General features: G+C 38.3%; 1 protein-coding gene across 6 annotated transcripts in view; it reads right to left on the bottom strand.

The window, feature by feature from the left end:
- Window positions 1–13,971, bottom strand: part of LOC107569723 (plakophilin-4-like) — a 93,716-nt gene that overhangs the window by 45,100 nt on the left and 34,645 nt on the right. For all 6 annotated transcript variants that reach the window (XM_016255870.1, XM_016255869.1, XM_016255871.1 and 3 more), the window contains exon 2: window positions 7,465–7,565. In XM_016255870.1, the coding sequence (XP_016111356.1) occupies window positions 7,465–7,560 (96 nt within the window). In that variant the 5' untranslated portion in view covers window positions 7,561–7,565. The remainder of the gene's footprint in view (window positions 1–7,464; window positions 7,566–13,971) is intronic.

The raw sequence follows: 13,971 nt of genomic DNA, 5'->3' as shown, positions 1-13,971 counted from the left end.
CACGCTCAAAACTGTGGAGATGATAGTGGACTTCAGGAGGAACCCCCCTGCACTCCCCCCACTCACCATCTTGGACAGCACTGTGACTGCAGTGGAGTCATTCAGGTTCCTGGGCACCACAATCTCTCAGGACCTGAAGTGGGACACTCACATTGACTCCATTGTGAAAAAGGCCCAGCAGAGGTTGTATTTCCTTCGCCAGCTGAGGAAGTTCAACCTGCCACAGGAGCTGCTGAAACAGTTCTACTCCGCCATTATTGAATCTGTCCTCTGCACTTCAATAACTGTCTGGTTCAGCTCAGCTACCAAGTCTGACCTCAGAAGACTTCAGAGGGTAGTCCGGACTGCTGAGCGAATCATTGGTACAACCCTCCCTTCTCTCCAAGAACTGTACTCGTCCAGAGTGAGCAAAAGGGCTGGTAGAATCACTCTGGACCCCTCACATCCAGTACACTCCCTCTTTGAACTGTTGCCATCTGGTCGACGCTACAGAGCTCTGAGCACCAGAACGACCAGACACAGGAACAGTTTCTTCCCTCAGGCCATCCATCTCATGAACACTTGACAATAACCGTGGAACACACACTATTTATTCACTCATACACTTATTTATCTAACACTCATACTCAGCCTACACCTCAAATTTGCACATAATATACAGTACCTGTACATACAAAAAAAACTGTCTATTGTAATATACCTGCACACACAATTGTCAATATTTCAATTATTATTTACTTTTTTACTATTTTTATTTTTATTATCTGTGTTTTTTGTTCTGTCACTGTCATTCTGTTACACTGTGGAAGCTTCTGTCACAAAAACAAATTCCTCGTATGTGTAAACATACCTGGCAATAAAGCTCATTCTGATTCTGATTCTGAATTATATTAATAAACCAGTGAGAGGCAGCAGTGCATTAATATGTTGCTAATGCGCACCATAACAACAGAAGAAGAAGAAAAGAAAAACTGTCTTAATACATTTTTCACTAATTTCCTCCATGTCTGCAGTTATCTTCCACTAGTTGCATTCACTCGTTTCCCAAAGTCATCTTGAATGTTGAATTCTCAATACAACTGAAATATTTGAGAGAACATCACATAAGCTAACTTCATAAATTGATGTTGATTTTCCTAAAATGTTTTTTTTTCTTCTCAGCATTATAGTGATTAGCGTTCCCTTTGGTTGTGCACTTGGAACATCTCGGTTACTTGTGTAACCCTAGTTCCCTGAAGGAGGGAACGGAGACGTTACATCAGTTGTGACTGACGAATTGCGATCTTGCCCGAGAGCCCAATCACCTTCGAGTGTAAACTAAACAAGCCAATGACAGTTGGCGAGCATGTTTCGCCACACGCACCCCGCCCCGCAGTACGGGTATAAAAGGAGAGCACGTGCAAACGCACATCAGTTTTTTGCTGAGGAGCTGAGACTAGACAACGTGAGAGTTACCCGTTCTGAATTCTAGGCACGAATCGTCGCTCGAAAATGCCTGCAGGTCCCCTATCAAAGAAAGAATCCCCTATCATACGGCTCCACGCCGAGAAAAGGGATCCTCTACACCGGGGAGAGTTTGCTGGTCACCATCTCCTGAAGAGCCGGATCCAAGAACCCCGGGTCGCCCATCCCAGGGACGCCGCCCGCCCTGGCGCTTCATGGGCTTGGCAGGGGCGGAGACGGGCTGCGCCGTTTTCCTGCGGCCAGCTCCACGCTGTGGCCGTTGTGAAGGCTGCTGCTGTGGCCGAGCTGGAGCGGAGGTGGAGGCCGCCCTCAGTGACGAGCAGACAGAGGGGCAGGATGTGCCAGCACTAAATGGCAACCCCCGCTGACGCGCCGTAACACCAATGCCAGCTGTTTCTTCCAAAAACTCGCGGAGATTCGTCCTGAGAAGGCTCGGTTCCGAAGCGAAAAGCTGATGTGCGTCTGACGTAACGTAGAACGTGACTGACTGAAAGGGAACTTAATTTAAGTTATTATAATTTTCTTCCTGTTAATGCAATAATGCATCACGAAGTCAGAGTTATTTGATTTCAAGGGAGGAAAACTGACCTATCATCTAATTAAAGCATTAGTGTATTTTTCGTGTGTGTTTATTGATGAATTTTTTTTCAAATTTCGTTTTTCATAAATACCTTGAGTGTATGCTTTTAAACAAATTCAAATTATTTTAAACAAAGATGCTTTCAATTGGGTTTATATAATCCTGAAATAGTGTCTAGTAATATGCTAAAGTCACACACAAACATTAAAGGGGTCATATGATGCGATTTAATTTTTTCGTTTCTCTTTGGAGTGTTACAAGCTCTTGGTGCATAAAGAAGATCTGTATATTTGCAAAGACTAAAGTCTCAAATCCAAAGAGATATTCTTTATAAAAGTTAAGAGTCAGCCACACCTACCAAAAACGGCTCGTTCTAACACGCCCCCACATATCTACCTCACTATGTGGGAAGATTTGCATACCGCCGCCCAAATGTTCAAGCAAAGAAAGAAGGCGTAACTTTCATTCTCGATGTAGTATTGTTGACGATGCAGCCATGTCATGAAGACGCTGTGTGCTTCGTTGTGAAAGCGAAACTACTTTGTTTGGTCTTCCAAAAGAGGATGATATCCGCTTCGTCATGCCTAGAGCTGATCTGTGGATCAGTGGACCTGAGCAGTGGATCGCCGGATCGGCTTTCACCGTTTTCACCGCTCCTTCAACGGGACACCTGTTCTCGACCCCGCCACCTCAGCTCACTCTTGCCCGGCCTCAGCTCACGCTAAGCCGGGCTTTCGCTCATGCTAGGCCGCTGTGTTTTTCGTTGTGAAAGCGAAACTACTTTGTTTGGTCTTCCAAAAGAGGACGATATCCACTTCGTCATGCCTAGAGCTGATCTGTGCTGGTCGCTGAGGGAATACATCAACTTAGTGCTGTGGATCGCCGGCACATTTTATGGAGGACTGTTTACTGATCCTGGGAGAATAACGTTAGACTAAAATCGGCAATCAGTTCTGACTCACGTAAGTACGTTTTCATTTAAAGGATTTGCCACTGATGATTCAGATGCGAGTTTTGGGCAGTAGAGTAGCACTTGTTGTTTGTCATTTCTCTGATCACAAATGCAGACAGGGTTTTATGTTTACGCGGCGCGATGCAATGCAACGCGTAAAAAGACAGTATAAGTCATTATAATCCGTAATTATGTCCCCACTGGATGCAACAAATGCCTCGTTTGTAATGGGTTTTAATGTTTTTGTCTCGTTGCTCCAGCTGGGAAACGGGATATACAGTATGGTGAGGGGCGTAACATTTCCGTCTCACGCTTGAGGTATTCGGCCAATCACAACACACTGGACAGCTGGCCAATCACAGCACACCCCGCTTTTTCAGACCGATGAGCTTTATAAAAATCGACGTGTTTCAAAAAGGCGGGGCATGGAGGAGAAACAATAATGTACAGTATGTGGATAATAATGTGTTTATTAACTTTAAACCACATAAACACATTTCATTACACCAAATACACAAAATTATGTTCTTTTTTAGCAGCATCATATGACCCCTTTAAACATTCAGCACGTGAATCACAACAATGGTAACAATTCAATTCCATTTATTTTTATTAATTGTAACAATAACCATTTTATTTGCTCTTTTTGTTCTGCTACTACTGACACAAGACAGCAAATAAAATTGGCAAATAAAATCAACAACTGTAAAACAAAGCAACTGCATAATTTATTCATGCCGCAATGCACTGGGAGTCAGTGAGTAGCTATACTAAGTCATGAGTAAACCTAAATGAAAGGATCAAGTACCCACTACAGTTTTTTTTTAGTTACTAGAACTGTCGTGTAAGTAAACTATACTAAGCATTTGTCAGTACAACATACTATTCCTATTTCACTTTACTTAGTTTTTTCAAGGCAATCGGTTTGCATGCTTTTTTTAAGTAAGACCAACTAATTAGATTTTACAGTGTGGATGTGCACTTCAGAATTAGTGGAAGTAGTAGTTCATCCAGGTACTTTTTGGTTATTGTGTTTACGAATACTGTGAATTCAGACACTACTTTTCATATACTGTTCGCATATAGTAGGAAATAAAGTCGGGAAGTAGACCTATTAGAGACATTAATTAGATTCTAATATATATATATATATATATATATATATATATATATATATATATATATATATATATATATCCCATTAGTCTTCTGGGTTTTTATGTAACAGCTGTTCTTTATCAATATATCAAAATGACACAGGCAGCACATAGGGCTATATGCACTGACACAAGATGATACCTTTTTATTTGAGAGATAATCACCCGGTTGCAAAGCATACAACTTAAAGTCCCCCTGTGGTCAAATATTTTATCCCTTAAAACTTATCTATCAAAATGACATAATTAAATGTTTTTTCTTGTGAAAATAATGCCTTATGCCTTAAAATAGCTTGAATGTAACTCTACACTCTTGCCTCATTTACTATATGCTGATCTATGAATATGCAAATGAGTCCCGCCTCCACTCAGTCACATCAGCCAGTGCCTCCTGATCTACTGAACTGTAGTAAACGCAAAACAATGGCATACACGGATAATGACTGATAAAACTATGTTTTTACTAGCGGACAACTACAGTGAATACTGTAACATTCATTATAGTTACTTACTTGACGATGTTGTGTCCTAAAATGCCTTGAAGACTCGAATGCAGCCGTTTGTGATTCTTTTTTGCTTTAATTTATTTTTGGTTTTGTGCTGGTATTGGTATATTTTGCATGCTAGTGATAGGAATCGATCCCTTGACGTGATTGGTTATTGGATTGTGACGTAGCAAACTGAGGGCTGTTTCAAACCGCATTTCTGGGTCAGCCTTTGGGAAACTACAGTTTTAAGGAGAAAATACTCAGCAATGGTGTTGATGAATGGATTGGCACATGGTTTGTCTAAAAGCATATTAAAAACACCACATATACAAATAAACAACATATAAAATTAGATTTTCACCACAGGGGGACTTTAAGAGTGCACATATGCAGGTATCTACTGAAGGTAAGGTTGGGCAGCCCACTCGAGGCTGTAGCAAACACCCCCCCCAAGAACACTAATAAAACAATGGATCTGACACAATAATCATTACAAAAACACTAATTTAAATAAAATGACTGCACATTTAGAATTAATATACAATATATCACATTCTGCAACAGCGCTGATCTAAGTAAAAAAAAAACGTGAGAAGAAAAGCAAGAAAAACCAGTAAAGAGCAAGACAGCAGTAGACTCACTGTGACATCACTCATCTCAGCCTTTTTTTTTTTCTTTTTTTACAACAGTCGGCTCTACAGTCACAGGAAAACCTCCCGGCCTGACATCCCTCTCTCTCTCTCTCTCTCGCTCCTTCGCTGGTTAAACTGCTAGACGGGTAGTTTACAGTCTCGGGCTCAACGGTCTAAACGCTGCTCAATCAAACAAGCTTCTCTTGTTCTCTCCTCTCCTTCACTTTTACTTTGAGCGAGTACTTCAGCAAAACGAGTGAAAGTTTCCAGGAAATTCCTTTTAAAGGAAGAGGAAATGACATTGGCCAGGTATTCTCCAATAGAGATTTATTTCCTGTTGACACTAGTCAACAATAGGATTTGGCGTTGCGCCATAAAGAGGGAGAACTGGAAAAGAGTGACCTTTCTCTCAGCTTTTCACGCTTAAATCACCTAGTGTAATTTTAACCCTGGTATAATATAACCCTTGCTTATCTAATTAATCCTGGATAGTCAGGTTTTGTAATTTCACACTGTACACTGTAAACCCAGGTTAACATACTTATATATGCATTTACAAAATGAATAACCAGGCATGTGATCAGCTAAGATTAGGTTGATCAGCTTTTTTTTCCTTTTTTTTTTTTTAGTATTGTTATTATTAGGGGCCAAGCACCTAATGCATCTCTTCTTCTTCTTTGTCATTTTCTTTTCTTTCTTTTTTTACTTCTCTTGAGTCTATGGCAGCCCATAGAACTGCTTGCAGCAAAGTTATGCAATTTAACACAGAGATAGAGGTCTCAATATTAAACATAGCAAATTCGGAGTCTCTAACTCAAACTCTCCCCCATCAGGCTAGATGTGCATTTATGTTTATGCTAGTAACTTCATGGCTCAGGCCGAACTGAAAAAAAGAGTGCTATTGTCTTTTTGCTACGCACCCACTGGGAAAAAGAAATTCCTATCTTAAAGAGCTGATAAAAACATCACAATAATCCACAAATAATAATAATAATAAGAAGAAAAAAAGAACAAAGCTGTGTGTTTGCTATAAGTGTATCTTTAAGATGTTTTAACTTCAAACTGTTGATTCTGGCCTAAAAAAGTCCATAATCCATAATAATGCTTCCTTCAGTGAAAAAGTCCCCTGTTGTCTTCTCACATCAAAATCTACAGATATATTTGCTTAGAATGGGTTTGGACTGTTTTCATTTACATTTAGTCATTTAGCTGACGCTTTTATCCAAAGCGACTTACAAATGAGGACAATAGAAGTTAGCTTAACGCAGTAGACGTAGCAAGGTTTTTTTCTAGTTGTAATAGTGCATATTTCCCTTTTCTTTCAGACAAGACAAATTTTTCACCGGAGAAAGCATTACTATGAGCTTGTATTTTAGCCGGAAACAATTTTAGCCAGTTTAAAGTTCATCTTGATGAATTTGTTTATTACAGACAGCTTTTTGCTTCATAAGACATTAATTGATCAACTGGAGTCATGTGGGTTACTTGTGGATTTTTTTATAATCAGATGTTTGGACTCTCATTCTGACGGCACCCATTCACTGCAGAGCATCCACTGGTGATCAAGTGATTTAAAGCTACATTTCTCCAAATCTGTTCAGAAAGAACCAACTCATCTACATCTCGGATTGCCTGACGGAGAGTACATTTTCAGCAAATTGTCATCTTTGGCAAACTATTTCTTTAAAGTCAAGTTCATTATGTGTGGACTCACAGAGATTAATTATTTTTTCTAAAAATCTCTGTTTGTGTTCCACAGAAGAAATTAAGTTATTTACACCTGGAATGCCATGGGGTTGAGTAAATGACCAGAGAATTTTAATTTTTGGGTTGGATTTGGATTTGAAGGCCATTTTGAGATGCATGTGGATCATACTTCTCAGGTCTGAAAAATACAGAAAACCGTACAAATCTGGGAAAATCGCAATTGAATAATGTTGCCTGAAGAAGTACCCTACAGCACTCAACATCTATAAGTAAATGTTTTTCAATCTAGAAGACATTTCAGCACTTTTCGATAGTTCACCCCAAAATGTTTCATTCCAAACACTTCATGACTTTCTTGCATCTGTGAAACACAGTTTTGGTTACCATTGACTTCAATTGTGTGGACCAAAAAATAAATAAATAAATAAATAAAAATCACTATATAACAATATAGAAACAAAATGTGTGTGAAGTAGGTTCTTACCTGTTCTTTGACAGAAGCCAGGATATTGGTGGCAGTGCTGTGAAGCGATGGCACAGCAGCTTCCGGTGAGCCTGGGCTTGGCTTCGGAGCTGGCATTCCTCCTGTCAACACACAGCATATGCCTGTGATTTCAACATTCACAAGAGCTCATGGAAGAGGTGGTTGAACTGGTTTATACCATACAAAAGTACACTAAACACAAATATTTGGTGTAAATATTCATTCAAACAGAAACAATGGATTGCTACAGAGATGCTACTGATACCACTACATCACATGAAAAAAAAACGTGGCATTAAAAATGAACTGTAGCTATGGCTTTTGCACTCTATAGACTAGAGCAGAAGCTCAAAAATGACTATAATAAAATGTCTGAATGTCTGCAATTCATGAATCGAGGAGTAACGATACAATCATGTCACAATTTAGTTTGGTGCACAATATGATACTTTAAACAAAGCTCCAAAGTGAATGAATGAAAAATTAAATAAAGTAGTTAAAAGGAAGTTCTGACTTCTAAGACATAAGTTAAACACATAAGTTAAGCAGAATTGTGCAACATACATATGATCCGTCAGTTTACTTACATTAAAAAGTGTTAAATATTGTACAGTTTAAAAAGCTTTGTCACTTATTTTCAGATACCTTTAAAATAATGTTTTAATGGCAGTGCATGATTATTTAGTAAAATAATGGCCCTATTTTAATTTTCTAGTAAAATGAGACATTTGCCATGTTCTAGACCAACAAATTGCAATTGTCCCATTGCATTTTAGATATTATATTCAGCATTATATATAGTAGTTTACAAGTCTACACCTGGCACTAACATGCATTTTTTGCTATTGGATCAGAAGTGGTTAGCAGATACAGGTGGAAACAAGAAAACACACATGGAGGTAGTCAGAAACACAAACCATTCACACCACACCGACAGACACAGACACATTCATCGGGTTCTGTCTTATCAGTGTGTTAGCCCTGCTGGCATTGGTCGGCACTTGTTATCACCGACTGAACATGTTGAATCAGCGTTTGTCGGTCTTGGAACGTCTGAGAAGTGACGTATTGCCAGTGTTGGGGAAAGTTACTTTTAAAAGTATTTTTAAAATTAAAAATTAAAAACAAATTTTGGCAAATATAAAAGCCTTTTTACACCAAAAGTTAAATGAATAAGCCTCAGGCTGAAGGGAAAGTAAATTTACGTCCGTACAGTACAATGCAGAAGAAGAAATTTTAACACACTTTAGCAATAAAAAAAGACACAGATGTTTGTCTAGAGTAATTTTTGCTTATTAGTATGGTTGAACTGAATCATTGAAGGTCAGAAGCAAAGACATTGTTAATAGAATGGGATTAAATACATAAAGGATATTGTGTTGTTTAATATTTAATTATTGCAGGTTTGCGTCATATTCTGAGTTGCATTATTTTTATTCATTTTGAGGAATACTGAATCTGTTTTTGAGTGAGATGAATTAATGCATATTCATATTTATTTTAGAACTACAGTAACATCTTCTGGTTTCTCTCAACATGGGGACAGGAGAGCTGTCAATCAATAAATTGGAAAAAAAAGTAACTCAGATATTCTCTTGTAAATTAAAAAGTAATGCGTTACTTCACTAGTTACTTGAAAAAAGTAATTGATTACGTAACTCGTGTTACTTGTAATGTGTTACCCCCAACACTACATATTGCACTCAGTTGGTTGTTGGTCTGTTAACTCTAGGGGCAATGATTCTAAACCGGGGTGTTTTTAGGGGCGTGAAATTCAAATGGCGATTGTTTTCAGACGCCACATTTATCAACATACAATCATTGAGACTGGTGGTATACGAATGTTTCATGACTCACACATGAACTCTGTCGTAAGTTGATCTGTGCACACGGATCTGCACTCGTTTCTACGTTAGATTGATAAATGAGGCCCAATGTGTTTTATCAGCAATCGTGTCACGTTTAAACTAAAAAAAAAAAAACTTAAAGGGGTGATATGATTGCACTAAAAAGAACATTATTTTGTGTATTTGGTGTAATGAAATGTGTTTATGCGGTTTAAGGTTCTAAAAACACATTATTTTACACATACTGTACATTATTGTTTCTCCTCTATGCCCCGCCTTTCTGAGACGCGTCGATTTTTACAAAGCTCATTGTTCTGAAAAGCGAGGTGTGCTCTGATTGGCCAGCTATCCAGTGCGTTGAGATTGGCTGAATACCTCAAGCGTGTGACAGAAATGTTATGCCCTTTACCATACTGTGATGCCCTGTCCGGCTGGAGCGACAAGACAAAAACATTAAAACCCATTATAAACGAGGCATTTGTTGCATCCAGTGGGGACATAATTACGGATTATAATGACTTATACTGTCTTTTTACGCATTGCGTTGCATCGCGCTGCATAAACATAAAACCATCGGAGAAATGACAAACAACAAGTGCTACTCTACACTGCTCAAAACTCGAGTTTGAATCGTCAGTGGCAAATTCTTTAAAAATAAAAAACATACTTACAGTCTGTGAGTCAGAACAGCCGGCATTGTAGTCTACTCTACCAGGATCAGAAAACAGTCCTCCATAAAATGCGCTGCACACACATGAATATTTGGGTTAAACTGTTCTGGAACAGTGTTGTAAATACAACTTAACCACTGATTTCTAGTCGTGTCCTCTTTTGGAAGGCCAAACAAAGTAGTTTCGCTTTCACAATGAAACACAGCGCCTTCACGACATGGTGGCGGCGGCAACAACAATACTACAGCGAGAATAAAAGTTACGCCTTCTTTCTTTGCGTGAACATTTGGGCTGGCGTTGTGCAAATCTTCCCACATCTTGACGTAGACATGTGGGGGCATGTTAAAACGAGCCTTTTTAGGTAGGCGTGGTTAACTCTTAACTTTTATAAAGAATATCTCTTTGGATTTGAGACTTTAGTCTTTACAACTTTACAGATCTTCTTTATGCACCAAGAGCTTGTAACACTCCAAAGAAGAGCCCGATATGAGCCTGTGAATGTGCCACCAATATGAAATTTTTTTTTACAGAACATATAATGCAGATAAAATGCTTGAAACGGTGTAATTACTTAGTTTGTCCAGCAGAGCTACTCCATTGTTTGCTACTGGCGACCTGGATGAAACGCTTTAAAGCTTAAGTCTATGTAAAACAATTGAACCTAACCGATCTAGCGATCCCAGGGGGCTATCGACGCGCGGAGGGTGGCGTTCGAGAGGGCTCCTCGAGCTGAAGGTATCCCCCGAATTTGGTGGAGATCCGCCGGCACGTTCGCGAGATAGTGACACCAGTCAACACTTTCCCTTCAGTAAGGACTTGTTCCGGCAACAGCATTCAAGCGTGGTCTTATTCGACCGTAAGTGCCCTGCGAAGTGGACTTCACATGAAATTCCGCCATGATTCCAGTTCCAAGGGAACGTACACGTTACATTCAAAGGGCATTAAAGTGCGCGAGACGTGAATTTATATTGTATTTATTTACAGAGGTAGGGGAGAGCGGGGCACAAAGTAACACTTTTTGACTTTCTCAGTTTGTGTAAATCCACATGGGGTTCAGATTCTGAAAATTACTGTGGATAAAAAATATATATATTCTGAAGTTTATCCACAGTAATTTTCAGAATCTGAACCCTAAGTAATTCTACACTTGTCTATGCAAAAATGCTTTACATGTCTTGAAATAATCATTTCTAAACATTAAACATTGACTGTCAGTCTTTATTCCCCTGTTTCTCATTGTTTCTCGTTAAAATTAATTAAAGTAAATAGTGTAAATTACACTAATAGGGGAGCGCGATGCACAAAGTGTGTATTACATTTGAAATATGTATATTTTTCTTACAAAAATGCATGGATTCGCTACAGGAGGCTTTTATTCTCCCCCCGGAGCCGTGTGAGGCACGTTTTATTATGGATGCGCACGCTTTATTTAACGTGTTTTGGACTGTTGAACAGAAACACCCGCCCACTGCAATGATAACACTTAGAACTGACAAGATCATTTTTAATATAACTCAGATTGGATTCGTCTGAAAGAAGGAAGTCATATACACCTAGGGTGCCTTGAGGTTGAGTAAATAACAGGCTAATTTTCATTTTTGGGTGAACTAACCCTTTAAGCTGCTTCGAACAACAAACAATTCATATCCCCTTGTTAAGTCGTGACGTAAGGAATGCTGTTTCCAGGTCCATGCCTCTACTCGTTTCACTTGAGAATACTACTCAACAGCTGTGTATGAGTATTTATTCATATTACACATTTAGCCCAAGTAAAACATTTAAAAACCCTACGGTGTACACTAGTCTCCATGCTCACAGCATCCCAGACACAAATATTTAATGATTTATAGAAGATGAATCATTGTCTGGCCATCTGGGATTTCAGTATGGAGATAAAGATTATAATTTTTCTGTAGTATTAGGCCTACATCACATAGTGAGTGCATGTGTGTAGCACAATTTACCCAATTGCATCAGCAAAGCATCCATTACACTTTTTTTTTTCTCCATGCATTAATGTTTGTGATGTTATGACTGTCTGACTTCTTGACACTTGGGTAGAATTCCCCTTCATTTCTCATCTTCTACCATTGTATATGCCCCCGGTTTCACAGACCAGATTTATGCTAAGTCCCAGACTAAAATGCATGTCTGGGCTGCTTTGACTGAAAGAAACTTGCACTGACATATCTTAAAAATATTTTAGCGCCATTGATTTGTCTGAAGATGCACACCAGTAATGTTTTTTTTTTCTAAGGCACGTTTATAAAAGATACTTAAATGTCCTAATTGAACTATGGCCTAATCCTGGCTTAACCTAAGCCCTGTCTGTGAAACCAGGCCTTAGTCTTTAAACATAACCTGAGCTTGGGCTTTCTGATGTTTGCTCAGTAACAAACTATGATAAACAGCTTTTAAAGTCATTTATAGAGGTCGACTGATAGTGGATTTTGCCGATACCGATAGCTAGGTTGAACCACACTGGCCGATACCAATTAATTAACTGATAGTTTTAAAATTGATACTGAACAAAAACTAAAATAGTGCTTTATTAACAAAAACAGTACTGAACTATTCTAGTAGTAGTAGTAGTAGTAAAAAATAATAATAGTACATGTTGAAATTAACGCACTATAACAAGGAACAATACTTACACAGCTTTCATTAATCTTAATGCTACAAATGGACTCTTATTATAAAGTGTTACCATTTCATTTCAACTGTCATGCTTAAAGATGCACATATTTAAATCTATACACAAAGGCTATAGCAGTGGTTCTCAACCCGCGGCCCGTCACGAATTCAAATGCGGCCCACCATGCTGAACACAATAAAAAAAATAACTTTCAGTTTTACAATTCATTTTAGTTTTTACATTAATTAAAAAATGTACTAAATAAATATAAGCTAGAATGTTTTTGTTATGTAAAATAATTGAGTTTTTCATATATTATTTTCAGACGTGAGCAGATCTGTACTCACGTAATTAACGTTCAGAATGCAGAATTCAATTCAAATAGTCATCAGCAGCCATTAGTTCGGTAAAACTGAGCATCAGAATGGACACATTTGTTATTAAAACCCTTTAACGGCCTGCTCGACCAAATGGTTGAGCACATTTTGAGTCACTTTATTTTATTGAGAGGAGTACCTAACTTAACTCAAGTTGATTGATTCATCTCTACCATCTGGTTGAGGTATGTTATGCCAAACAAATCCACTAGATGTCAGAGTGTCAGTCAATCAACAGCACTTGTCACAACACTTCTTCTAACATGGATGTCAGAAACAAAGAAATCACTCCTGCCATGTGAACTGTTCTTGGTGAAATTTGGCAAGGTAAGCATATTTTTTTGACATATTACACTGTAAGAGCCCTAACTTTACAAAATTATGTTACTTGGTGCCATGAAAAAACTTTAGTATGTTTTTAATAATTTTTCAAAAACGTGCTCAACCAAATGGTTGATTTGTCACTTTATGGTAAACGTAGAAAAGCTAAGCTAATGTTTTCAGATCATCCATTTCTGCAGTCAGAATGGACTATTTGCTGAGAAATATAAACGTCTGATCATTCATAGCTATGAATATGACACAGCTATTGTTATTTCTTCATGAATATACTGAGATAATTTCTTAAGTATGTATTTTTTTTGCCACTTTTGGATATTTTTTGAAGTAAATATAATGAATTCATAGAATTAATGTGTGGAAATCATAATTATCAGAGGCAATTACTTCTTAAATGACAAATGCTGGTGTACTAACATTACTAAAATTGTATGAGATTGTTATTTATTTGTTGTTGTTTTTTTTACAATTACTAGATGGATGTCAACAGTTTCTATGGTACAAGAACGCGCACTCTTCAGGCCCTTGTACCAGAAAACCCCCAAGACTCTGATGCTGATCTCAGTGATGTTGATGGCCCATTAGAGCAGTGGTCCTCAAACCTGTCCTGGAGTACCTCCAGCCCTGCACATTTTGTG

This window comes from Sinocyclocheilus grahami, unplaced genomic scaffold (genome assembly GCF_001515645.1).
Source record: "Sinocyclocheilus grahami isolate Dianchi unplaced genomic scaffold, SAMN03320097.WGS_v1.1 scaffold1375.1, whole genome shotgun sequence".
NCBI classification, from domain to species: Eukaryota; Metazoa; Chordata; class Actinopteri; order Cypriniformes; family Cyprinidae; genus Sinocyclocheilus; species Sinocyclocheilus grahami.
Note: the sequence above shows the minus strand (reverse complement) of the source record. Positions and strands in the feature narration are given on the sequence as shown.